The sequence below is a fragment of the Equus caballus genome, chromosome 1, assembly GCF_041296265.1.
Source record: "Equus caballus isolate H_3958 breed thoroughbred chromosome 1, TB-T2T, whole genome shotgun sequence".
Lineage (NCBI taxonomy): Eukaryota > Metazoa > Chordata > Mammalia > Perissodactyla > Equidae > Equus > Equus caballus.
In genome coordinates, this window is record NC_091684.1 from 152,380,380 (window position 1) to 152,407,083 (window position 26,704).

Consider the following 26,704-nt stretch of genomic DNA (forward strand, 5'->3'; position numbering starts at 1 on the left):
CATTTAAGCTTCAGCGCTGTCTAGTGAAGGTGGAATCCCATCCTCCAGATGAGGAAAACGAGGCTCAGAGGGTTTCAGTCCCAGAGCTAGTAAGTGACGGATCTGTCTGAATTGGAGGGTTCCTCTCAAAAAGTTAGGAAGGGAGGGAGCGGTCTACATTCACTGAGAAAGCGTCCCAGGATTGGAAAGATCCTAACTGGGTGGCCCCGTTACATTTTCAGCACAGGCACAGGCTGTATAAAACTTTCTGTCTTTCCTTTAATATTATAAAGAGGACAGGATGGGCGTCACAGGAGGGACGATGGAAGGGCAAAGTAAGATCTTCTCTTTGATTAACTTGGAAGCTGTCACGGGGTACTTAAACTCTTGAAGATTCTGGTGCAGAAAAATAAGTAGCCAGGAACATCTTAAAACCACGTGGCCTAAATATGGAAAAAAAACAGGCAGAAATAGCTTTCAATTCCTGGAGGTGAAGGAGCGATTTATAATAAAGCAGTATACTGACATATTGATTTCTTTAAAAGTTACCGTAAAATATGATCTTTAAGTATAGGGATTATTTCATATATTTTAAATGTCTTCATAAAGAAAAATTGTTATAAAAATGTCTGAAGATGAGTGGAACCAGATCTCAAGCAGATTCTGCCATAGTACAGATCCTGTGCCTGAGGCCCCACTGCCTGGGGTCAGCACACCCAGCACAGGAGGAGAGAAGATGACGGCCTTCTTAAAGGTGAAATCCACAAATAGGAAACGAGCAAAGTCCTAGCCAATAGCACAACCACAGGGGAGGGGAGGGGAGTGGAATCCGCTTCAAACATCTGTTAAAATTCTCTGACGTAAATCAAAGGATGGGAGGGGCTGCAGGGTAGGTAGTGCCCAGCTCTCTGGACAGGGAGAGCTAGAGCTCAGAGAGCCTCTGGCTGCCAAAGTCAGGGTGTGGGGCAGCCCCTAAGCTCAAGGGGAGGTTCGTAGCTTACTGGCATCAGCCACTGAGCTGGATGCTGTGGGGAAGGCACTCCTGCCCTCAGGGAGCTTGTCAAGCCACTGGGAGGCCAGTCACACACAGGAGAAGGTAACTAACAAGAAGAGAAGGTGGAGGCAGAACTAGAGAGCAGGATGAGGCAGGAAGCGCTACAGGAAGACAGAGGAATGAATGTCCTCACAGCTAGGGCTTCCAGGGAAGTGAGTTCTCAAGAAGAGAGACTTGTAAGCCAGACTCCAAAGCGGGCAAGGTGAGCGAAGGCAGAGTGAGCACACCTCATGGCACAGGTTGGGGGAGGAAAGTGAGTCAGCCGGCCAGCTGGAGAGGAAGGTGCCCAAAGGGATGTAAGGCTGCAAAGGGCCTACCAGGGACAGAGTAGGGAGCTCGAATGACAAGATTAAAGAGTCTGTAAGTTAACTTACAGGCAATAGGGAGCTACTGAATGATTATGAATAACATAACCCTTATGAATCCCAGATCCATGTGTGCAGTCTCTATATGGAGTTACAATAAAAAACCACAACCCAAATGGTCAAAATTAACAACAAAAAGAATTCCAGTCTTGGAGCCGGCCTGGTGGCGTACTGGTTAAGTTTGTGTGCTCTGCTTCAGCAGCCAGGGGTTCACGGGTTCAGATGCCAGGCGTGGACCTACACACCGCTGTCAAGCATGCTGTGGTGGCATCCCACCAACAAAATAGAGGAAGATTGGCATAGATGTTAGCTCAGCAACAATCTTCCTCAGGAAAAAAAAAAGGAAGATAGGCAACAGATGTTAGCTCAGGGCCAATCTTCCTCACCAAAAAAACAAACAAACAAAAGAATTATGATCCACACAGAAAGAACATGACACAGGTACACACAAAACCGTGGTCAGGTAGGTAGGATGCAACACAGTATTTTCGTGTTTGGGAGCCACTGGATGGATGGACAAATTAAAGGAGAAGAGGGCAAACGTGGGAGAGAGTGGTGAGCTGATAGATGGTGTGTCATCCGGGCCAGTCACGAAGATGGTGAGCGATCAGCAACACTGACAAAAAAAAGCTAAAATTTTTGTGATTTTTCTGAAGGTTAATGAGTCATGAGTCAACAACTTCCAAGTAAGCATTTCAAGCTGTGTATCTAGGTCTTTGGGCAGTAATGAAAATAAAAGGGTTACATTTGTATTTTCATTCAAATTATTTTTTTTTTATTTTATACATAGTTTCAGATGTACAGGAGAGTTGCAAGAATAGCTGGTTATTTTGTAGAATGTCCTCAATTTGAGTCTGATGTTTTGTCATCATTAGATTCAGATTATGCCCTTTTGGTAGGCATGCCACGTAAACTATGCTGAGTTCTTCTCGGGGTCTTGTTTCAGGAAGCAGTATATTTTCATTTGGAAATAAAATATAGCAAGTTATATGGAGTGACTGTTCTGAGAATGATTCTGTAGAAATTATGTTTAACAATAAAATTGAGAACAAACAGCTCCTAAAGGAACCATAGTAGGAACAATTGTGAACAATGCAGTTGTTTTTCAAGATGACACTAGAGCCTGGGGCTGTTTTCTTTGTCTCCAGAAATGTCTCTGTGTGTCTAGTCCTGAGTGCATGTAACCCCATTTGGCTTTGAAAACTTTTAAAATCATGTAATTTAAGGTACAGAAGTCTTTATGATATATCCATAAAATGGAATGCTATGCAGCCTTTCAAATGATGAAAAGGTAGGAATCATATGAATAGACATGAAAAGATGTCCAGAATAGGTTTTAAAGGCAGAGTGCAAAGCAGTAGGCATAATTTCATTTTTGTAACAAAACTGTGAGACAGAGAGAGAAAGAAGAAGGAAGGAGGGAAGGAAGGAAGGAAGGAAGGAAGGAAGGGAAAGAAAGAGAGGGAGAAAGAAGAAGAGAGAGAAGAAAGAAAGAAAGAAAGAAAGAAAGAAGGAAGGAAGGAAGGAAGGAAGGAAGGAAGGAAAGAGAGAGAGAGAGAAAGAAAGAAAGAAAGGAGGGAGGGAGGGAGGGAAGGAGGAAAGGAGGGAAGGAGGAAAGGAGGAAGGGAAGAAAGGAAGAAAGAAAGAGAGAAAGAGAGAAAGAAAGGGAAAGAAAAAGAGAAAAAAAAGGAGAAAGAAGGAAAGAAAGAGAGAGAAAGAAAGGAGGGAAGGAAAGAAAAAGAAGGAAAAGAAAATAGATGTGGAAAGATATATACCTAACAGTGATTATTTTGGGGATGTGAGGTCATAGACAAATTTTAGATTACACTGTCATCTGTCTATATTTCTGAATAATTAGAATTTTTATAAGTATTATTGCTCTTATGATCAACACAAGCAATAAAGATGCTTCCATTTTGGAAAAGATCTGCTTGGAAAATGAGTCTTGGGAGCTTGGTGGCATTTCCTCAGAAGCACCTCTCTAAACATCCCTTTTTCTTCCTCTGTCTCCTCACAGATGTCTTCACTGTCTATATCCCTAAAAAGAAGGGGAGCTCCCTCCACCTTCCTGCCTTGCACCTCACAGTTTCTCTGCACTACTCCCAACATTGACTGCTGCCCTCCTCCCAGAGGAAGGGGTCTCCTTTCCCCCCTCCCAGGCCCCCTTTCTCTGGTATCTTCTCTCTCCCTCTAACCCCTGACTTCCTTCCCTACGGAGAGGTTCTGAACTCTCTCCTCTAAAACCGTTCCCCAATCCCTCCCATCCAGCCAAACCTCCCAGAGAGGCACCTACCCTGGTGAGCTGCATTGTTTCTCCAAGCCTTTGGCTCAGCTTTCACTCTCCCATCCCATAACCCTGTACGCTTACACCCGGGTCAAATCCAACAGTGGCTTTTCCTGTTCTTTCCCAGAAGACTCCTCTGCGGCACCTGATACTTGCGATGGTCTTCTTGAAACACACTTTTCCGTGGCTTCTGAGACAGGCTGCAGCCCCAGCCCTGCTCTCTCCTCTCTGGCTGCTCATATCCAAACCCTCCCAAATGGGTGGTTCTCTAAGACTCTGCCCTGAGCCCTCCTCTCTGCTCTCTGACACTCTTCCCCTGGGTGATCTCACCTACATCAGAGACCAATCAGTTTCCCTCTAAACCTCCAAGGGCTCTCTTTCAGCTTTGAACATCTAGTCTTTTCTGCCACCCGGGAGAGACAACACTGACATTTTCATTTCCACAGTCGCTTACCAGCTAAATCCAAGTAATTCTACTGCCGAAATGTCTTGTTATGGACTGAATACTTGTGTCTTCCCACCAAACCCACCTATTGAAGCCCTAACCTCCACAGTGATGGTATTCGAAGGTGGGGCCTTTGGGAGGTGGTTAGGTTTAGAATGAGATCATGAAGGTGGAGCTGCATGATGGGGTTAGTGACCTTACAAGGAGAGGAAGAGACACCAGAGAGCTCTCTCTCCATCATATGAGAAGGTGGTCATCCACAAGCCAGGAAGAGAGTCTCCCAGAACTGAACCTGTCCGCATCTTGCTCTTAGACTTCCCAGCCTCCGGAACTGCGAGAAAAAAACGTCTGCTGTTTAAGCCACCGGTCTGTAGTGTTTAGTTGGAGCAGCCCGAGCTGACCAAGACGTATCCACTAAGCCTCTAGGCCTTCCTCCCCCATCCCGCTACCACTGCCCTGCTTCAGGCCCTTGTCACTGCCTGGACTGTGACAAAAGCCTCCTCTCTGAGTCTAATCACTCACCTTTACAAACTATCCCTCAAGCTGAGACAGGAATTCCCTCCCTGAAATACGGGCCTGACGATGTCATTCCTCTGCTCAAAACCAAAATTGAGATTTCCCAAAGGCTGTTCCACAGGACTCTTGTTCCATGGGATGTTAACAGCTGACAGGACAAAATTTTTAAAAACAGGGAGGGCAATGCCCGAATAAGTTTGACTTATTGAGAAACGTGGGGTTAAACAAAGTTCACAGGTTCCTTTACTGTAGAATTCATTGGAGTTCTTCGTATGTTAATGGACAGTTTTTGAATCTCCAAGAAAGAAGTTACAAGTGCATTATTTCTCAAATTTATTTGACCCTAGAAGCCTTTTTTTTGTGGAGAGGACACAAGATGGTAGAGACCTAGGTCCCCAGGGAAGCAGTCCTGCCAGAAACACCCAATGGTGATGGACTATTGGGTGTGTGAGAAATAAACTTTGCTGTGTTCAGCCACTTAAACTTCAGGGCTGTGTGTTGTGGCAGTTAGCCCACGTTGCCTGGTGCGAATGCATGCAGGTTTTTAAGTTATCTGCCAAAGAATAGATTATCTTTTTCAGCCTGAGAAGTTTTCATCACAAACAATAATAGGCCACACGGATTGCAGCCTTATTAAGCGCCAGGTACTGTGATAAGCACTTTGCAAACATTATCTCATTTAATCCTCTTGACCACCCAGTAGGGTAAATACTGTCATTGTCCCATTTCACAGATGAAGAAAGTAAAGATTACAGAGGTTAATGACTTGGAGGTCCAGGTCACTTGGCTTCTGGATTCTTGATCTTAATCACAGTGAAGTCCTGCCTCCCAAGCCCAGGTTATGAGGTGAGAAAAGCCGGGTTTCAGGTTCATTGTGTTAGTTGCCTAGACCAACAGAACATCTAGATGACTGACTGACTTCCAGTCTTTTTATTTAGACCGATGGTTCTCAATCAGGGGTGATTTTGCTTCCCCACGGGACATTTGACAATATCTAGAGACATTTTTGGTTGTCACAACTAGAGAGGTGCTACTGGAATCTAGTTGGTAGAGGCCATGGATGCTGCTAAAACATCATATAATGTACAGGACAGCCCCGCACAAGAAAGAACTATCTGGCCCAAAATGTCTTAGTGCCAAGGTTGAGAAACCCTAACATAGATATCTCATATATATTTTTCAGAGAGCCCAAAATGTTCAGAATAAGCCCACACTCTTGCTTGGAATAAGAAGCACGCTTGAAAACTCTGCTTTCTGCTTTAATACTTGAAAGAGCAGAAAAAGCAGTAGCCAACAAATGACTTTGGTGTTCAACGGCCAAGGCTCATTGTGGGAGGGAGTCTGGCCCAAAGAAGACTGGCCACGGAGAAAGAATTTGGTTTGGTAAGACCTCAGGAACAGTATATGGTGGCAGAATAGAAATTCTCTTGAAAGAATGTCAAACCTTTATGGTTTCCTAGTAACATAATTTTCCTGAGATTTCTCTTATATTTGAATCCACAGCATCACTACACCTATTTTAAATCAAGGCAACAAAGGAAATTAAAAAAAAAAAAGTGACATAATAGATTAAGAGCTTCTTGAGGAAGGAGGGGAAACTAAAAGACATCTGGTCCACCCTTCTGGTGTATGATGCCCCTGTTTCAACATCATGATTGCAGAGCGGGCCTGTCACCATTACAAAAATCCTGTTCCAATTCCAGAATATTCTGTCAGAAACTTCTCCTTTCCAGAGGCAGAAATCTGCATATCTAAACTCTCTGCCTGTTGCCTCTGGTTCAACCCATTGTTGGAGGCTGGGGTTGGAGGGAATGGGTACAGACAGGACAAGAGGGGATGGAAAGTGTCCTTCCATGAAAGCTTCCTGGGTCCCAGGCGCTGTGCTCGGTGCTCCTCGCGCATTATTTCTAATCCTCCAACAATTTCTCATAGCAACCTAAGGTTGGTGATCATGCACAGCCTCCCGCCCCTGCCTGCTGTCTCTTTTCCAGATGAAACATCATGAGATCTATTTTCACATGGAAACATTGCTTTGGCAGTCTGTTCGTTCATTCATTCGTTCGTTCATTCATTTATGCAGCACATATTCACTGAGCATCCACAATGTGCCAGATATTGGGGACACAATGGTAGGCAGGGTGGCTTCTCAGGACAGCAGGACTACCATATACTGTCGACAAGGGAAACCCTCAGTTTGGGTGGCTATTATTATTATCTGCAGCAAAAAGTTCCCAGGCCAGCACCCTAGACCGTAGCCTGGGAAGTCAGGAACCCATCCCAGAGGAAGTGCTGTCTAACTGGGAGGATAAGCTGAGACACAGAGCGCTTCACCAGGTGATGGGGATGGAGGGTGTTATAGGGAGATGGAGTAGCCTGTGTGAATACCACGAGCGCATTCAGGCACTGAAAACAGGTCCTCACGGCTGGAATGAAGAGCCAGGATCTGGGAGAGGTGAGAGTGATGCTGGAGACATGGGCCCACACAGTGGAGGGCCCTGCCGGTCGTGTAAAGGATTGGGGTCTTTAGTCAAAGGACAGCAAGGATCGCTGGAGGTGGGACAACGAGATCAGATTCAACTCTCAGAAAGCCAGTCTTGAAGGCTGTGTGGAGAATGGATCAGAAGGAGCAGAAGGGTCAGGGAGTCCAGGTGGGAGGCCATACAGTCATCCTGTGTCCCACGATGGGGTCAGTGGCAGTGGGGATTGAGAGAAGAACTGTGGTGGGAGGGGTTGGGGGACTTTAGCCATTGCCCATAATCTTCATCAACTCACCCCCAAAAGTTACTCCAAGGAAACAGATAATCAGAGTTAAAATGGGGCGATGGCTATGCACCTGCAGCTAGGAAATAAGTCGCCAGTCCCATCCCCCTTCCACCCGCAGATTATCCCCAGATTATTCTGCATCCAGCCTGGAGGAATGGGGATATTTAAGCTAGGCAGGACTTGGTATTTGGACAGGGGACCCAAAGAGGATGCCTTTGATGTCTGGCTTGAGCGGCGGGAAGATGATGGAGCCTCTCAGGATTCATGAGGAGCGTGTTTCACGGGGAGGAGGGATCCACTGGGACCAGGTGGAAGTGGGGGCACCTTCAAGGGGTCCACATGCAAGGAGAAGAATTTGGAGCCCCAGGAGAATTGGGGCGTGAGAGAAGACAGAGGACAAAGGGGTGAGCCTGATGACAGAGTGAACTCGCCCTTGATCTCCATGAAATCTCCAGGATGTCTGCAAAACTCACAAAATGCTTACGGTGACGGGTGTCATGTGGAAACTGGAGACTGGCTGAGCTCTGCAACAGGGTGGATGGAAGAGAAAATGGGACAGACGGGCCAGAAGCTGAGGGGACCACAAGACTGTCACATCCCAGGGCTTCATCAGGCTCTGGAAATAGGTAGGATGGCAAGGAGGGTGAGATGTCTAGAGAAGTCCACCTAGAATGCAAGAGAGGGAGATCCCTAATTCACATCTGAGTTATGTACATCCGGGCCTTTGGTACGAGAGCTCATTTGCAGAAGGAGCTCCCTTGCATTACCATCATCCCCTCAAAAAAAGTTCGAAAACAATGTCATCAAAGGGAATAAACCCCTAAAGGTGGAATTTGAGGTATTATAACAGGTTATCGGGGCCAAACTTGGTGGCAGAGGGAGCATTTTGGCACCTTCCAAACCACACTCCCCGCCGGCAGCTGACTCCCTTGTGCCCCACAGGTGCCACCTGAAGCAGGGATCTCCCCACAGCGCCCTCTGGGGACGGCATGACCCTCTCCGGGCTGGTCAGGAGCCTCACCACCAATCCCTGAGGAAGTGGGAGACCTGAATGAAGAGTAACAGAAAACAAATTATTCTAAAATGTCTCCAAACGACCTGAGGGAAGTTGCGTACAATTCTATGTTTTTGCCATTACTCCTGGAAATGGGAGGTCGACTTTCCCTATGAGTTTTACATCTGGAGACTGAACGAAACCAGACTTAAGCAATTGCACAGAAACGTCATAATCTCCTGGAAATCTCTTGAAAAACTACGTGATGTAAACGTGGAAATTTTTCAAAAAAAAAAAAAAACCAGTTCACTGAAAAATAATTTGCAGTTCAAATGTTACACACAAAAAAATTTTACATCCTGTACAATTTTCCTTTCAGGCTCATCTTGTTGAAATAGCATTGCCTTTATTTAATTTTTGTTTTGTTTTGTTTTTAAGCACAAAGCTAAGCAAGAAGCAGCCTGTGTTCTGCCCACTAGTAGAGGTTTGGGTACTTGTCTTGCACACAGCCCACCTCCCCCCACCCAAGTCTAGCTCACTGACTCCTTCAGACTGCGAGGGTGCCATTTCTCACTGTGTCCTCCACAGGCCTGACACGGTACCACACAGACAAGAACCTGCAGATCTGAAGGGAATTGTGGGGAAGACAGCAGCATGGCCTGTTCCTCAGGAAAACAGGGTCATGGTGCAGCCATCTCAAGAAGTCACTTGGCCCTCTGTTCTGGGAGCCCCTTGACAGCAGGGACAAGGCCATAATTAGTGTTGTGTCCCCAGTCCTTGGTACCCAGAAGGCACTGAGCGAATGTTTGATGTAAGAGGCCGGGCATTAGGGTCAGGAAAAAGAATAATTGTACACCAGGGGAAATTTTACAAATTTTTTTCTCTTTGCAATCAGAGAATTCTGGACCAGAAGAGCAGCATCCTTTTGGATGCTGGCATAGCAGATCTGTCACGGGTGAGGGATGGCAGGAGAGTTTCCAGGATCTTCATTTTTGGTGGGTGAATGATGCAGGCAAGATGCAGAGCTCAGCTCCTCCATGTCTGCAGCCGCAGAGCTGTCCTGTTAGAAGCCTCCGTTCAGAACCTCTTTCTGAACACATTCAACTCTTACCATTTTTTCTGGGAAGAGTCCTGGGGAAAGACAGATTTGAGTTTCAAGCAAAACTTCACCATTTAACAGCTGTGTGACCTTGGGCAAATGACTTAGCCTTTCTGAGCCTTCATATCCCCATCTGCAAAATGCCTCTCTCATTGGGAAATCTTGACACGTGTAGAGCACAGTGTCTAGCACATACTAAGCACTTCATGAATTTCCCAAGGGCGGGTGAGGCTCACCCAGGGTGGGCTCTGGCCAAAAATGTGAGGCAGGAAGTGTCTGGCCACCAGCATTCTCATAGCCCCTTTTCCCTGCAGTGATTCCATGCAAACAAGCCCCACCTCAGGAATGGGGATGGGGGTGGAGATTGGCTGTGGACGTGGTGGGGTGCAGAAGCTGGGACACAGCAGGGCTGGGGCTAAGGGGAATCAACCTTCAAGGTGGCCTGCTCCCACCCAGGTGTCAGGGGTGGGGGATAGGGGGTGGCCAAGTGAAGGCTATGGGGCCATCCCAGGGAAGGCCCCTACAGGATCCTGGAGAGGGACGGTACTTGCTGATACAGAGTGGAGGGACAGGGTTACAGCCCCAGGGGAATTGGCAGTCAGTTTTCAAGGCCTCGTCCAGGCAAGCTGCGGCTCTGGATGGAGCTTCCTGGCCCTCTGGGAGAGAGGCTGCAGTGTGATGAGTGCTCCTTTACCAGGTTCACTCCAGGCCTTCCAGGCACTCAGACTAGGAATCAGGAGTCACTGCTCCTGCCCAACCCTCCCCCCCCCCCCCCCCCCCCCACCCCCCCCCCCCCGTCCTCCTCACCAACCACCCTCCCGATGCCTCCCTCCAGCTCCCAGGGCCCCCTGCTGGTCCTCCAGCACACCCTTCACCCCAGCTGCTCCTTCTGCCCACAATGCCTCTCCCTATGTCACTCGCCCACCGTGTACAGCTTCTGCCCAGCTGTCACCTCATCCAAGAGAATTTCCCTGTCTGCCATGCAAATATCACACACATCCTTCCCCATCCCCGTCACTCTCCAGCCCCCTTATTTTCTCCTCAGCACATATCACCATCTGCCCTGTGATACACTTACTGGTGAACTGTTTGTCTGTCTCCTACATTGTAACGCATGCTCCATGAGGCAGGGACTGTGTTCACTCCAGCATCCCCAGAGTCTAGCCAAATGCCTGAGCACATAGCTGCTCAATAAAAAAATTGAATAAATGAATGAATGAATAAGTGAGTGAGCAAACAAGTAAATTGCCAAACCCCATCTGCTGGTAGGGGAAGGACACTAATGTTCTGAATTGGCTCCAGAACTGGCCAAGACTGAGTCAGGACCTCATCAAGGTCCTATGGACTGGTTGCCAGTGTATTGGGAATGGGAAGTGGGGCTGAGTGTAGAGAAGGTAGCAGCTCACCTGAGGGCTCCCACATACCTGCCATAAGCATCCATCCAGGGATATTTTTATTAGGAGACTCTTGTACACCAAAAACTTCCTTTTGATTCAGTGGCGTGAATCCCTGATGATGGCACCATGGTCAGCAGGGGAGAAGGTGTTGAGCTGTTTGGCTCACCCAGATGGCACCCCTTAAGTCACTTCATGCTTGCTTATATGGCCACCTCCAACAGCAACCAAAGGTCATTTATGCAGACAAGTCATTAGAGAAATTTGAGAATTTAAGTCATAGTCTCAGCGGCATCACCCAGATAAATGACAGCTTGTGGCTAGAGCTTGGATGGAGTTCTTGCCCACAGGTCAGGGTTTCTTCTCTCTGGTGCTTAAAATCACTGTCTGGCAAAGGATGCAACAAGCAGGGTATCATTACTGTAACAATTCATGAGACAAAACACAAGAATGTCCAAACTCCACCCAGAAGCCCACGGTCACGGTGCTTGCCCAATCTGCTCAGGGCTGAATCCATTGAGAGGAATTATTTTGGTACCAAGAACACATTTCTCCAGTTCCTGTCCATATGTGGGGAGAAATGGCAAATGCCTCTCCGGGTGACAGCGTCCAGAAACAAGCAGCCTCTCACCCGGTGAGTGTGACAGAAACCTCACCCACAGCCATGGCTGACATCTGAGAGGTTTTCCGGGCAGCCTCCTTGAAGAGGTAAGGATATTTTCCAGAGGAGGGTGGGGCACGGTGGTGATAATACAGAAAGGGGAAAAGAAAACAAAACTCCCCATTCTGAAAGAGTGAGCTCAGAAAGCAGTGGTTGTGTAAGAGGTTGTCCTGGCAGGCGTGTCACTGCTCCCTTTCTTGCAGCTCAGCCTTCCCTGCCGGCTGCACCCCAGGGCACTGAATCCCTCCCTGGCCGTAACTTGTTACAACAAAACCTCACTCTCATGAAAGAGATGCATCTGCACAGTGGGCACTGGAACAGGATTTGATCTATGCCTGGGAAGGCATTCTAATTTACGTGGGCCTCAAAGTTGTCATCAATACCCACCACAACCGGAAAGTGAATGGAGCTTGAATCTCAGGTCTCCCACTAGCTGTGTGACCCTGGACAAGCTTATTAACTTCTCTGAGCCTCAGTTTCTTCATCGCAAAATAAGATAACTTTATGCCCATGTGGTTGTTTTATCAGGATTAAACATGACTAAATAAAATTATGTACATAAAGGATCTAGAAAATGCCTGGGGGTGCTCTATAAATATTACTTTCCCTGTCTAAGTGCCTCATTATTTTGTTTACTAAATGATATATTACTTTGTAGTGGATTATTATTTCTTTTAACTTCTGGTCTAGGCTGCCCGTTTTAGCTTCTTGTATTTTTGTTTTAGAGATCGTAGAGTGTGTTTGGTTTTTGGTTATAGTAAAGCTATACGTTGGAACTAGTTCAGTCTAGTAACACTCCCAAATACTAGAGTGATTTGAGGGACATCCTTCTCCCATTAATTCATTTATACTCCACCTTGTTCCAAAAGTATTTTTAGGGGACTTCCAAAAATAAATACAGCAGGACACAAAAAGATAAGATTAGTTGTTCCAAGTTGGTCACAAAGTTGGTTCTGAGCTTCCCAGAAGCCAAAGTAAAGAGGGAAAGCTGAGCAATGATAAGATTCCCAGTGTTTGCAAGATACCAGTTGCTTCCAGGAAACACAGAATTTCCTGCATTGAGCTCTAAGTGAACTCTGTGCCCTCCTTAACAGTATCTCTGCAGAATAGCTGCCTCTGAGCCTGCCTGTTGGTACAAAACAGGGCACCACTCCTGAGGGCTGCTCAAGAAAGATCCAGGCAAGGCAGGTTTCTGTTGGTCTGCCTTGATCCAGGGGTGAGATTTTACCCAGAGAGAAATCAATGAAACGTCCATCTGTTCCAGTTACTATAGATACATAACAAACTACCCCAAAACATAGTAACTCACAACTACCATTTTATTTTGCTCCCCATTTTGTGGGCCAGGAATTTGGATAGGGTACAAGGATAGCTCACTTCTGCTCCGTGATGTTGGGGGCTCACCTAGGGTCAACTCAAAAGCTGAAATATGGAGGCATCCTCACCTACGTGTCCGGTGGTTGATCTGGCTGTCGGCTGGGACAGGAGCTCTCGTCCACAGCCTCTCCACGTGGCAGGGGCTTCCTCAATGCGTGGAGGCCTCAGTGGTGGTTGGAATTCTTATGTGGCAGCTCAGGGCTTCGAAGGTGACAGACAGAAGCTGTATAGTCTTTTCTGGGCTAGCCTCAGAAGTTATGCAAAGTCCCTTTCACTGCATTGGGTTGGTTACAAGCAAGTCAGAAGCCCACCCAGATTGTGGGGAGAGGACACAGACCCCACTTCTTGACAGGAGGCCTGTCAAGGTACCCCTGTGGAAGAGCATGTGGATGGGAGATAGTGTTGCTGCCATCTTTGTAAAATACAATCAGCTACAACATCCTTTAGGCAATGAAACATAAAAACCATATCCTGTAACCAAGCTTTTGATAAGAAATGAGTAGATCTAAAGGGCTTAAAGGGTGCCTTTCTAGTGCCAAACAGCAGGTGAGGAGCTCTTGGCTTGGTGTACAAATAGGTATACAGCAAGGTTGAGAGTCACAGTAACCATATGCTGAATGGATCAACAGATCTGGATCCCCATGTGTATTATTCTGCTCAGGCTGCCCTAACAAAATACCATAGACTGGGTGGCTTAGACAACTGGAAGTCATTTTCTCACAGGGATAGATGCTGGAAGTCTGAGATCAAGGTGCCAGCATGGTCAGATTCTGGTGAGGCCTCTCCCCTTGGGCTGCAGATGGCCAATCTTCCCACTGGGTGCTCACATGATCTGTTCTTTGTGTGAACACAGGAGGAGAGAGAGAGGAGGGAGGGAGAGAGAGAGCTCTCTGGCGTCTCTTCTTATAAGGGCACTAATCCCATCATAAAGGCCCCATCCTCATGCCTCATCTAACCCAAATCATCTCCCAAAGGCCCCATCTCCAAACACCATCACATTGGGGGTTAGGGTTTCAACACATGAATTTGAGGGGGACACAAACATTCGGTCCATAATATCACAGTTACAGACATGCCAGCACTCAATGGAAAATGACATCAATTCCTGAATATTTCCAAATATCTGGAGTCTTTAATCAAGAAGACAAATCACCCACACACGTGAATTTTCCACTTTCTTTCCAACTTAGTCTTATAGCTAACACTCAAGCCAGAGACTGTGACATAGATATAAATAGACCCAGAGCATCATTATATATAATTTGGAAAGGATTTCACTGGCGTACATCTGTAAGCAGTTCAGGAACACTTTCAAGCTGTGTTTACATGATATCAAACATCTGGATGACAACTGAAAAAAATAATCAATTTGGATTGGAAACAAAACAGAAGTACAAATCTCAGTGTGCTGGCCCTTGGAATACTGAATGCAGAGCCGATCCCCATACCCCAAGAATGAGATAATGGTGCATAATGGTGCACCAATGAAGTGGTCGAGGGGAGAAGGGGGCTTCCATGGGAAGGCAGGCTTTAAAAAAAAGAACTCCATTATGCAAATGGAGGATGGGAAGGGAGGAAATCAAAGACTATGAAAAACATGAAGAATACAAATCTTAGAGAACCAAGCTGCTGGAACTAGGAGCTTTGAAGCTTGAAGGCAATGATTTTAGTTCAACAGAAAACCCAATAAATCCTGGCTATCAGGGAACAGGGCGTCCAGGAAACTCAAGCTTCTAGATAATCAAGGAATTATTCCTTTAAGCATCACAACCTATTTTTACTCTTTCAGGCAGAAACCTTCCTAAAATGTGGCACTTATTCCCCAAGCCTGCTGAAGAGCACACTTTATACCCAGGTCACCACCGTGCCCGAAGTGTGTACAGGAATCATCTCACATACCCTCAAGTCCCAGTGGCCCCTGCTGAATGACCCCAGGGCCCCATAATACTTTAGCTCTTGTCTCTGCTCTTTCAGAGTTCTTCTATCTTCTCTTTCCATCATTTCTGGGCTTCTTGTTCTTGTGACGTGACTTAGGACAGGTCGTGGACGCTGAGATAAGAATTTGAGGGCAAGCTGTTGGTTTGGGAGGTGATCCCAGGAATGCAGGGGCAGGGAACTGGGGATGTGACAGAAAAGGGAAGGTAGCCAGTGCAGCTGCATTACTTATAGGTGAAGTTACTTATCCCGGGGCCGCTGGGGCTCAGGGCACTGGGCCATCTACAAGACTGTGCAGGGCTGTCCCACACAACGGGTAGGGACCTAGATTGAATCCCCCCGATCCTGGCCATCATTCTCTGAGGGCGGGTCCCCTCAGCTTCCTGGCACTTCCAGAAGCCCGCAGGTGTCTATAGCAGGCAGCCAGCAGGACGCAGGGGAAGGTGAGTGTCCAGGGGACGTGGGTGACGACAGAAGCTCCTCCACACTGGCTCCGGTGCTGCCCAGAGTGCACCCCCCACCCTTGTTCTCACACCTGACAGAATTTGGGAATAAAGAAAGCAAACTAGACCATGAGTGAGAGCCTAAGGGACTCTCATCTGAGTAAAAGATATCTTTTCTGATTGCTCCACGGTTTTACTTTCTGACTTATCCTGGTCTTGGTTACATTCTTAAAAGGTGCTGTAAGACAACTGGCAATTTAAAGAAATTGAGAGGGGCACTCAAAAATATGCAATCAAGTTAATTTTTGAAGCTAAGTGAGAGTCCACACATGGCAGGTTGTATTAGGCAAACTCTCTGGAGATGAAAACTCACTTGTTCGTGTTACCTCAAGTAATAGGAACTGGCCAGAGCTCAGAAACAGTCAGTGTCTGAGGGGGCTACCGTTCCAAGAAGGATGTGAATGCAACTGGGGAAACTGAGGCAAAACCCAAGCATGCTGGTTTACCCACTCTGTGGGGCAGAGGCAAAGGGGAAACGGGTCAGTGGATGTGCGGGGTCCCAGGGCATGCTGGATGCCAGGTTCCAAATAAGACACATCCCCACCCTTTTGTCTTGTCTGGGGAAAGCGACTTGGTGAGTACAGGCTCAGACACTAGCAGGCAGTGGGGGGCATGTTCAAGGCATGCAAGATGGCAAGCTGAAGCTCCTCAGAACTGACATCTGAAGAGCTGGGACAGGCTGTCCTGACTTATTTAAAGTCATTTATCAAGTTCATGAACAGCCAGTACAAAAATCCAGGTGTCTTCACTCCACCACAGCAGAAATTACCCAATACTCTGTGGTCCAGAGGCAAAGCCAAGAAGAGGATGTGGGTTCCAGGAACACCAGGGCACACTGGCCAAAAGTCCCCATGAGGATAATTCTGGGGAGAAGAGCCTGACGCCAAGCCAGGGAGTCAAAACTTCCAGCCCTCGCAGCAAAGCACCCTGGTTCGCAGGAAGGAGACAGGCTTTGTGTCGGGGGGAGGAGGGGCGAGGAGCCCACATACCAGGGATGGGGCTGCAGCAAACAGACAGCCAGAGAAATTAAATGTAGGGTGAGGCAGGAAGCAGGGAGGGTGAAATGGGATGGACATGGGACAAACCCATCACTGCTTAGACTCTGGCTAGTTCTTCGTATTGATACGCATTGAGGGCTCTCATGTGCGATACATATTCAGGGCTCTCCTGTGCATGCGGGGCAGAGCAGAATAGTAAAGACGCAAGCTCTCAGATGCAAAAGAGGGCCTCGAGCTCCGGCTTGGGTGTAGTGGGTTTTGGGCAAGCATGGAGAAAGTCTTGTTGCAGCCAGTGGGACACAGGGGAAGAGCTGGGTGGAGGGTGACTGTGGATTTGGAAAGGAAAGGGTTAAATTAAGACACGTGGAAGAAATATCATTAGAATTTGATAGGACTGTGGATGCCGAAGTGGCAGTGAGACAAAAACCAGGAAACTAATTTGAAGACTAGGAGCCTGGGGAACCGGCAGGCTGTTGGCACGTTGGGTGACGATGGAGACCCTTGGAAGATGTGATTGTTTGGAAGTGAGAGTTGGTGTTGCTCTGACCCCACCCTCCACTCTGTATTTAGGAGAGGAGAGCATGATGGGGTTAAGATCTGGTGTCTGAGGCTGTCCTCTCTCCTCTGGGTCACTCCCTATTCCTGGTAGCTCTGGCGGCAATATCGCTGTGCTAAGGAAGGAGACAGGTGTCCCCTACACTTGCTTTCTGGAACAGAAACCCCATACTTCATCCCTGGACTTACCCACTTCATCAGGAGAAATTAAAGTATGAGTTACAGAAACGTGAAGGCTGAACTGAGTTCCTGGTCTCTTGACAATTATGTGACTTGACAAAATCCACATTGGAAGAAAGTAATACAGAATTTGGAAGGATAGAAGAATGCAAATAAACCAACTAGAAATGCGGTGTCGATGTGTCTGCTGAGAGGAGGATTAGTTCATTTGAACAAGGTTACCGTGACTCAAATATTGGATTGTAATGATGTTATCCTGAAAGAGTTTCAATAAATCTAAGCACTCACGAATGTCTAGATAACACAAATTTGGAAGGATCTAAAAACCAGCTAAGATCGATAAACAGCCAAAAGAAAAAGTTACTGAAACACTGGAAACTCCCATGGGATGATGTGTGTTAACGGTTTGAACTAAAATAAATAGTTTGATATTCTTGGCTACGGGAGGATTTCCCAACATTGCCATACTGTTTGAGGTGTTAAGATGCTCATATCCACAGTCGAGAGGCCAGGGACAAAATAGAGATAGGCCCAGGGGTCCTGTCAAGGGGTGACATTAATTTATGGCTTTCTTCAGAGAATGATCAAAGGTTTACGGCAACCAGGAATCAGATCCAGTTCTTGAAAGATTCTTCCCTTAGAAGTGTTGATGGCTTCAACCAGGCAGATTGGCTTCGAACACAGAAGGGAGGGATCAAGTAAAGAACAACGCTAATGGACAACTTGGTGGGATGGAAAATGTTGGCTAGAGACGAGAAAGGAATGGAAAATTTGAGAATCCAGAAGACAAAGGGAGGAGGTGAGGGGAGGGAAGGGAACGAAATGAAGTTGTTGATGAGATGAAGAAATTAAAAAGAGAGGTTGGTCAAGTCTTGCTTTTGATGATTCTATTCCAGGTGAAGATGGGCTCTGAAACATTGGTATGAAGGAGGTGAGAAGAGGGGAAAGACCAGTACTGGGGAAAGAGCTTTGAGAACTGAAGGCAGAAGCAGCTTGAAAACTGGATGTAGCAAAGGTGAGTATATGGTCTATAAAGGAGCGTGGAAGTAGGATGGGTGTCCTGAATGAGGGCTGGAGACCTGAGTTCTTGTCCCACTTCTGCCCCTGACTGTGGGCAAGCCATTCCATCTTTCTGGTCTTGTTTCTTTATATCTAAAGCAATGGGGTTAGACTAGCTGACCTTGAACATTTCCTCACTCTTCTACAGCCCTCAATTCAACATAGATGTTATGAAATCTCAGACTTACAGAAACAGAATCTTCCAGATTGGAACATGCATTTAGCTTTTTCTAAGTAGAAAATGCTTTGAAGGGAGGGAAAAAAGATTCCACTCAACACTTGGAGAATAGTGTTTGTTCTGTAAAATAATTAGCAAGTAAGCATTATTGAACCAGGTTGTCACAAAATCACAAGACAATTAAAGGAGAAAAAAGAATTTAGGAGACTCCATTTTTCCTCCCATAGATGAGAAGAGTGATTAACATAAACTAGGAGTGGATGGTTAATAAAGATATATGCAGGAGGAGAGAGCTAACGTCAAATGAAAAGAGTGCTGGTCTAGCAGTCAGGAGCCTTGAATTCTAGTCCCAGCTCTGCCACATCCAGGATTTGTGCACGTCATTTCCCTTCTGTGCCCAGCTTCCAAAGGAATGCTAAAGATAGTGGACTCCAGCCTCCCACCATACGTTCATCCACCTGTAATCATTAAAATACTCTTTCTTCTTTCTGTGTGTCACACTAATAAGGTCCAACTAGGAAAGAAGAAACTATCTTATATTTTTCCAATGGAGTAATACAGAGAACTGACTACAGAGGTGATGGAAGAGCTGAGAAGGCAAACGGAGGACAGTGAGGCAACCTAGATATTAGCAACAGCAGGAAGTCACTGCCACCCTGGGCTGGAGGAACAAAAGGGAAGAGGTGCTATTTATTATTGGAGCCCAGAGGCTGTGGTCACCTGATGGAACCTGGAACCACAGTGGATCCATCTGGTGGCAGCTGGAGCCATGGAGGAGAGGCAGCCACTGTCAGAGGTGCCGAGATCTGAGGGAGGGAGGATGGGAGAGAATATCCCAGCTATTCCTTCCCTTGCTCTCCAGTCTTCTGCCAGTGCCTCGCACTGGCTGGGTCCAGCTAGAAACCAACTGGCACAGGAGCTGGCAAATGCAGCCTGCAGGTGTCAGCCCATCTTCCATACAGAGCAGGGAAAGGGCAAGGAATGGATCTGAGGACAGGCAGGCCAGGACTGGCACAAGATCCGAATTCTACTTTCCTTTTTTTTTCCTTCTTTTTGGTGAGGAAGATTATCCCCGAACTAACATCTATGCCAATCTTCCCCTATTTTGTATATGGGATGCCTCTGCAGCATGGCTTGATGAGCAGTGTGTAGGTTTGCACCTGGGATCTGAACCTGCGAACTCCGGGCCACCGAAGCAAAGAGAGTGAACTTAACCACTACGCCACCAGGCCGGCCTCCAATTCTACCTTCTTATAACGTCTACCTATTAGTCCTGCATCAGGCTAGAGTCTAGGTCTTCACACTTTTGAGGACATCCATCCTACCATGCCTTGTTTGCTTTCTCCCCTAGCCTGACACTCAAACTTTCTCATACAGAATGGTTTCCAAACCTCCTTCATTGTCCTGGTTCCTGTCCTCTGAGAGCAACCTGGTAGGTCTCCTTAAAATGTGGCACCAGATGTTCATAAGACCCCAGCTGTCCATAACACCAGGAGGTGTTAACACAGAAGGACTATTCCTGCCCTTCCTGTAGCAATGCAGCTGTTATTCCACTGTTTATTCCACTGCTGACTGATGTTGGCTTTATGGACAACCAAGACCCACATATCTTTTCCATGTGACTCCAAGTCTTCCCTGACCTGCCATAGCAGAGTCATCTACATATTTGATAAACACAACCAAATTCATCCTCTAAATTATTGATTAAAAAAAATAAGTAGAATACATCAGAGCCAAGGATAGAGGTCTGTGTCACTCCACCAGAGACCTCCACCCAAGTTAAGGGAGAATCGTGAATCGTGGCTCACTGGGTAGGGTTGTTCAACCAGCTCCAGATCCACCTCACAGCAAGGAAATCATGCAAGAACTTCATCAGAGCCTTTACTTAAATCACAACCTACGGCATCTGCGGCGGTCAGTTCCCTCCACTTTGCACCTGAAGCACAGAGGGTGCTCAACTAATACTTGCTACATTGAAGTTGAATGAAATTATCTTGATTTATACACCTAATGGCCCTGTTTAAAGAAAGTTAAGATGGTCATTTTAATGGGACATGATCATGAACCCATGTTGGCTGCTGGTGATCATCGTTTTCTTCTTTAAATGTTTATAAATCTGTTTGTTCCAGATTTTTGCTAAAGAGCAACAAAAATGATACCAATCTGTTATTCCTGGAATCCACTCCTCTCTTCCTTTTGAAAATTGGGGCAATACCGCCGCTATCCAGTCTTTGGGAACTCTCCTGTCTTCTTGAACACTATAAGGATGCTAGTCACTACTTAAGCCTGGGTCTTGACTCTGGCTTCTCCCCAGTGGGAATAATATTTCCCCTTTCCATGCCACAGACCTGTAGAAGGATTCAGGAAGATGGCAAGCCACTGGGCAAGGCTAAAACAGTCACTTAGGGTACCCACATAAGAGACGTATGGATCCTCATAAGAACAGCTCCAACACAGCACAGTCACATCCCGCAGCCCCCACAGTGAATGCCACAAGAGGGACCAGACCCCATATGTGATCATAGGCTGAACCATCCTGGTCCTGCTGTTTCAAAGGCTTACAAACAACCCCATAGAAACCGGGCTGGAGCAAAACAGAGATTTGGTCCATAAAGCCAATTTCTTCTCTCTCCCTCTTTCTCTTCCTCCTCCCTCTTTCTCAATTTCCTTCTCTCCCTGAATAGAGTCACTATAACTGCATTAGCTGCTCAGGAAGCTGTCCTGTAGGCAGCTCATGAGGGCAGAAGCTAAGACACTGGGAGAACAGCCTGATGCCTAAGTTGCCAGCCTCATCCCCCCACTGCCTCCCACAAAGTGTCTGGACTTGGACAGGGCTGTGCAGAGGACACGCTGCCCACAAAGCAAATGGGAAGACAATTTTCCACTCCTCTCCTCCACCTATAGAAACCCCCTCTGGACTCAACTGATGTTTGGTAAATGCAAGAATGAACTAAAATAACCCACCCTCTGCCAAGGAGGGATCATGCCCATGAAAATTCTTGATCACCTTAAAGTCTTGGGATACATACAGCAATTGTTTTGTTAGCTACAATTTCCATCTTATTTCTCTCTCCCAAGAACAAATGAAGCTGCTAAAGGTTCACAGACATTGATTAATGATGTGCACAAAGATTTAGACATGAGGATGTTCACTGATGCTGTCTACTATAGCAGAAAATTGGAAACAACCTATATGCCCAACGATAAAGGATTGTTTAAATACATTCTAGTACACCCAGACAATAGGTATGTGCAGGTATGATTAAAACCCATATTGTCAGAGAGCAGATGGAATGACGTTCACAACATATTGTTAAAAGGAAAAAGCAAGTTACGAAAGTGGAATGCTATACACACAAAGAGGAAAAATTTTCAAAAGGTATGTTAACAGTTATTTCAACTAATGGAATTATGAATGGATTTTTAAATTTTCTTTCTTTTTGTTTATATGTACTTTCCAATTTTTCTGCAGTGATGTGCGTTGCTTTTGAAATAAGGAGGGGGGGGCACCATAAAACTTATTTTTGCTAGCCAGAAAGAAATAGGAAAAGCCCCTCTTTCAAGCCTGTCTGCCGGCTTGTTCTGCCAGATGGTTATGAAGCCAGCTCAGACCGCGCTGTCCAGCTTGCCCAGAGCCCCTCTGGGCAGAAGCTCCCTTGGTGCCAGCATCCACCCTGAGACAAGTTATTAAAAATGGGGCTGTCCTGGCCAACCTTTCACCGAAAGTACCAAGGGCCACTTCAGCCCAGAGAAAGGGCAGTTCCAGAGACTGGTGGAGTTCTGAAGCCGAGCGGCAACCCTGGCTTTGCGAGATGAACCTCCCCCCTCCCGGCTGCCTGCCGAAGGTTTGCAGACAGCTCCCTTCCCATCCCACAGGAGGAGACAGGCAGATGAGTCATAGCACTGGCTCAGATTAAAGGCGTATTATTGCCTTAGCAGAAATGGATCTATTTTATTATCTGTTTCTTGACACCTTACAAATAGATATGCTTGTCCCAGCAGACAGGCAAGTTCCTTAAAAAGCCAACGATGTCGTTAGCCTAAGCTAAGAAACAACCAAGAAGAGTTAGAAATTTGCGCATCTGAAGAGCAGCCAGGCTGAAAAGATGTAGTGGAAACACTGAGGAAAGTGGTTTATAAGCCTCAGCCTCTAGATTCAAGTCTGCGAAGTGATGCCATACTTCTAAAAATATACAGAGGAACTACGGAAATCCTTTCCTCTTTTCTAAGAGCTTTTTCTTTCCTTCTTTCTCTTAAGAAATATACTAGGATGGGTTTGCAAAGGAGATTCCCCACCTCAGATTTCACTGTTTTCAGAGAGGTCGTGGGGGACTATTTTAAGGACTTCCTTCTCTTATACAGATTTTTCCACACTGGGAGGACAGATAAGGTACGTTCCACTAATGTTCCTCATTAAACACACACGCGTGCCAGCAGTCATTTCCCCTTGTCTTGCTATCCCATGACAACAGACTGCACATCATAGGAAATTGGAATGGAAACCTTATTTAGTTTGGATCTCTCTTCTCCATTGTTTAATTTCACATTCAATTTTTCTTTCTCTGTCTGCCTCCTTTTGCAGAAATATGCTATGACTGAATACAGGCACAGATAAATGAATAGTGTCGCTTGTCTGAAGACTCACCTCATAGGCTTTTCAGGAGCACTTTGACCAGCACACCTCTCCCCCCACCCCCCATCATTTTATCTCTGGGCAGAAATGTGCTCGATACTCACTGAAGACAATGACTGATGGGCCTATATGTGTCTTCAATGTGCGCTCCCGGTACTGGGTTCGCTGTCGATCAAGTTCCAGTAGATCTTTTCTGGCTGTGAGGCATAGACGCCTCAGTGGCATTTCTGTTTCCCTCACTCTTTAACCCATACCACCTGTCCGCTGACACAAACAAACAGAAATAAAAAAGCTTCCACCAAGTGCCAGGAAAGGAGGTCTAACGGAGCAGAGAGAGTTTCACATTTCCTGTTGTTGAATCTCGGCTTGGCCTGTAGAGCAAGCTGGATGCCTTTTCAATCCAATACGCTCTGTTCTCTGACGCTATCACCCTTGTTTTTCCTTAAGACTCCAAAGCTATGATGGCAACCTTATAAAAGGATCCCAGCTATTTGTTCTTTGAGCACCAACTTTTATCCAAACGTTGCTGTTACTTTTTTCTTTTCATTTAAAAATGTAATTTTAAAAATATTTTGTTTTTCTAGATGGGATCCACTAGATCTAAGAACTCATGTTCTTTCCATTTATCAAACAGCAACTGTGTGCCAGGCATTGGGTAATCACTTCCACACTGGATATTTCACCTACTCCCTTCCAGCCACCCTATGAAGGAGCTGCCAACACATGAGGAAACTGAGGGAGGGTAAGCCTTTTGCCCAAGATCACACATCTAGGACGAGGCTCTTTTGATGGTTCCATGGAAACCCATCCAACTTTTTTCAACTAAAGTCCGTGAGTTTGGTGGTCCAGACAACGTTTTCTGAGAACACAAAGTGGAGCTGGACGGGCACTCTGTGAAGCCCCTGCCTTCACTAAAGGAGGCAGCCCTCAGGGAGCCGAGAGGCCAAACTCACTTGTGCCACCACCCCGTTCAGGCTGGGAGCAGGTCTGGACATCAGACGGCCCTGATTTCAAGGCTCAGCTCCCCCACTTCCTGGACCTGAGACCACAGGAAAGTTACCTGCTCTCTCTGAGACTCCACTGCCACCTCGATAAAACAAGGATAACAATATATATAAGTTGAATTATATGAAATTGCCAACTTTCAACCATTTTTGACCTCCGAAAAAGCATTTCCAAATAGTCCAACCTAAAGTCTTCACTGAGTCACTGTACAGATTCAACAAGTGTACACAGGAAACAATAAAAGGCACTTTTTAGGAGACTTTCTCTTCCAGACTTCATTTCGCTAAGGTCAGTAAAGTTAGTTTGCATTCTCTGCGCACACTTCGCACGCAGCGAAGCCAGCCTGAGGTTATATAAGTGTTGGAGATGACAATTCAGGGAGACAATAAGACTATGTGGATAATCAAGAATCAACAACAAAGGATCTCCTGAGGCCTTACTGCTCCTGTATTTTCCCCCTAATTTAGTCTCTTAATTAATACATTTACAAATACCTTTTTTTTTTTTAGAAAGTGGAAGGCGGCGGGGGAGGGGGTATGGAGGAAGTTTAGCACTCTGTATTAAAAACAAAGAAAAGGTTTTAAAGTCACTTCTTGCCTCTTGAGGGGCGGGCGCGGTGGCCGGGCTCCGTCCTGGCAGGGCGGGTCCTGCCCTCGATGCCAGCGAGGGCTCCGAGCCCTCGGAACCGGCCCCGCCGCCCTGCCCCAACCCGCCGCGCCCACGCCGGGGAAGAACCGCCAGAGCGCGCGCTGTCGGCCGCCTGGTGTTTACCTCCTCGCCAGGTGCCAGGCCCTGCCCTTGGCCCCTCACAGGCATTATCTGATTGACTTCCCACCCAACACTGCGCACAAAAGGGGACTGTCATTTTCTCCACTTTCCAAGTGAGGAAACAGACACCGAGAGGTTGAGTCACTCGCCCAAGGTCTCCGAGCGCTGGAGTGGGACTCGAACCCCGGCAGCCCCAGGCCTCCCACTGGGAGCGTCTCCTTTTCCTACTTAGGTGCAGGCGCTTTTTCGCCTTCTCCAAACTTGGCCGCACGCAAGGGAAGAGGCCTCGCCGCCCCGCACGACCTCGCCGCGCTCAGCAAGTTCAAGGCTGCGGGGGGCGGGCGCGGGGCGCGGGGCGGCGGAGCGGCGCCGCCTCCCGGGATTTAACCCCAGTCTGGAGTCCGCGGGGCGCGGGACGCTCCCGCTCCTCCCAGCTCGCGCCTCCCCCTCCTCCCAGCCGTCTCCCGGCGCGCCCCACCCTCCGCCCCGCGCTCGCCTCGCGCGCAGGCACCGGCCGGCGGGCGCGGGGAGCAGGGAGCGGGGCGCGGGCGGCGCTCGCCTCTGCGGAGCCGCCCCCCGGCCGCCGCCGCGCACTGCCCGGCCCTAGCCGCCCGTGCTGCCTCCCCGGCCGTCCGCACCGAGAGCGCCGCGGCAGCTCCAGCCCGGACGCCGGCCCGAGCGCCCCGCAGACGGGCGGGCGGCCGTGGACGCGCGGCCAGCAGCCCGCAGCATGGATTCGGATTCCGGCGAGCAGAGCGAGGGCGAGCCCGTGACCGCCTCAGGTACCGAGGGGCCGCGGCCACCCGGCGGGGAGGGCTGGGGCCCGAGGAGGGGAGGCCGGGGCAGGAAACCGCGAGTATTTCTCGGCGCTGCCGGGCGGGAGGCCGATCCCCAGCAGCGCGATCCCTTCCAGGCCGGGACTGGGGACTGCTCCGCGCCGGGAGTTTGCTCTGGGGCTTTCTCCCCCGTGGCACTTGGGCGCGCGGGAGGGAGAGGAGGTGCATCTGCGGAGGGCTCCCAGCGCCGCCGGGCTCCTGCTGCGGGTCGGGTGGCCCGGGCCGGGTGGGGGCGGGGAAGGGTTCGGGAGATGCGCGTCCTGTAGTCTGCTGCAGCGAGGGTTGCAACACGTCTGCCCTTTGAAATAACTTTCCGAGCGCCAGCCTAGTCCTCGAACCCGAGGCTCCCGGGATGCTGCGGAACAGGTGACCCCGTCCGAGGGCGTGACAGGGGACTCTGGGAAGGAAAGACCCCGCGGGTGGACGAGCAGGGGTCAAAGCTCAGGTTGTGGCTGCGGGTCCCAAGCCTGCTAGACGAGCCTGTGCAGAAGCGTTCGCCCTTCGCCGCCGGGGCAGACGGAGAAGGTCCCCGCGAGGGGGTCCCGAACGCAGGCGCGGGGGCGCGCGGGAGCCGGGCTTCGCCTGGAAGAGGCGCCGCCGGCTTCTCGCAATCGATAGTTATCGAAGCGATGGGTGGAGGCTTACTTAGGAAAAATGAACGTCCTCCCCCGCCTCTCCCTGATACTGAGCAACAGGAGGAAGCCACCCACAGCCTTGGGTCGACTTACCTCCGGGCTCTGCCCACCTCCACCGGCCCGCTCCGCCTGCCGCCCACGGGTCCACGCACCGGAGACCCGCTCGCCCTCCTGCCGGCCCCGTGCGGCCCTGGAAGCTAGTCCTGTGACCTGAGAGCTGGGACCCTCCTGGTACAGACTGGAGGTCCCGGACTAGTCTCCATTCTTTGCAATGTCAGACCAGAGTCTTGAGTGTGGAGACCAAGGGACAGGAGGTACCATCAGCCGTGGCGTGGGTGTAGGAAAGGCAGGCTCAGGAACCGGGCAGGACAGCGCCAGGCTCTGTGCCAAGGGCCTACATATATTATTCCCCTTCATCCTTACAGCTCCCACCAGGTGGCTGTCTCCATTTGACAGAGGTTCAGAGAGGCTAACTGGCTTGCCCACGT

The 26,704-nt window shown here is 48.2% G+C and overlaps 1 protein-coding gene and 1 long non-coding RNA gene across 9 annotated transcripts in view; one reads left to right on the top strand and one right to left on the bottom strand.

Moving 5' to 3' along the window:
* Positions 1 to 8,641: 8,641 nt before the first annotated feature.
* Positions 8,642 to 26,553, bottom strand: LOC102148982 (uncharacterized). Of its 7 annotated transcripts, none has more exons than XR_011426569.1 (6): positions 24,575 to 24,713; positions 23,077 to 23,236; positions 13,000 to 13,132; positions 10,924 to 11,280; positions 10,578 to 10,683; positions 8,768 to 9,531 (listed from the first exon to the last, which is right to left on the bottom strand). It is a non-coding gene; the product is annotated as an uncharacterized lncRNA (long non-coding RNA). The 7 variants fall into 7 exon arrangements; XR_011426566.1 differs by having other exon boundaries at positions 24,472 to 24,713; XR_011426565.1 differs by lacking the exon at positions 13,000 to 13,132 and having other exon boundaries at positions 8,642 to 9,531.
* The window catches only part of TNFAIP8L3 (TNF alpha induced protein 8 like 3), a 50,690-nt gene continuing 35,388 nt past the window's right edge, over positions 11,403 to 26,704 (top strand). The window contains exons 1-2 of one of the 2 annotated variants that reach the window (XM_070236616.1): positions 11,403 to 11,601; positions 17,999 to 18,117. Coding sequence is in view for 1 of the 2 variants with exons in the window: in XM_023617507.2 (XP_023473275.1) it covers positions 25,476 to 25,527 (52 nt within the window). In the remaining variant the exon portion in view is untranslated. Of the gene's footprint in view, positions 11,602 to 17,998; positions 18,118 to 25,233; positions 25,528 to 26,704 lie in introns of those variants that run through there. The other variant, XM_023617507.2, reaches the window with a different exon arrangement.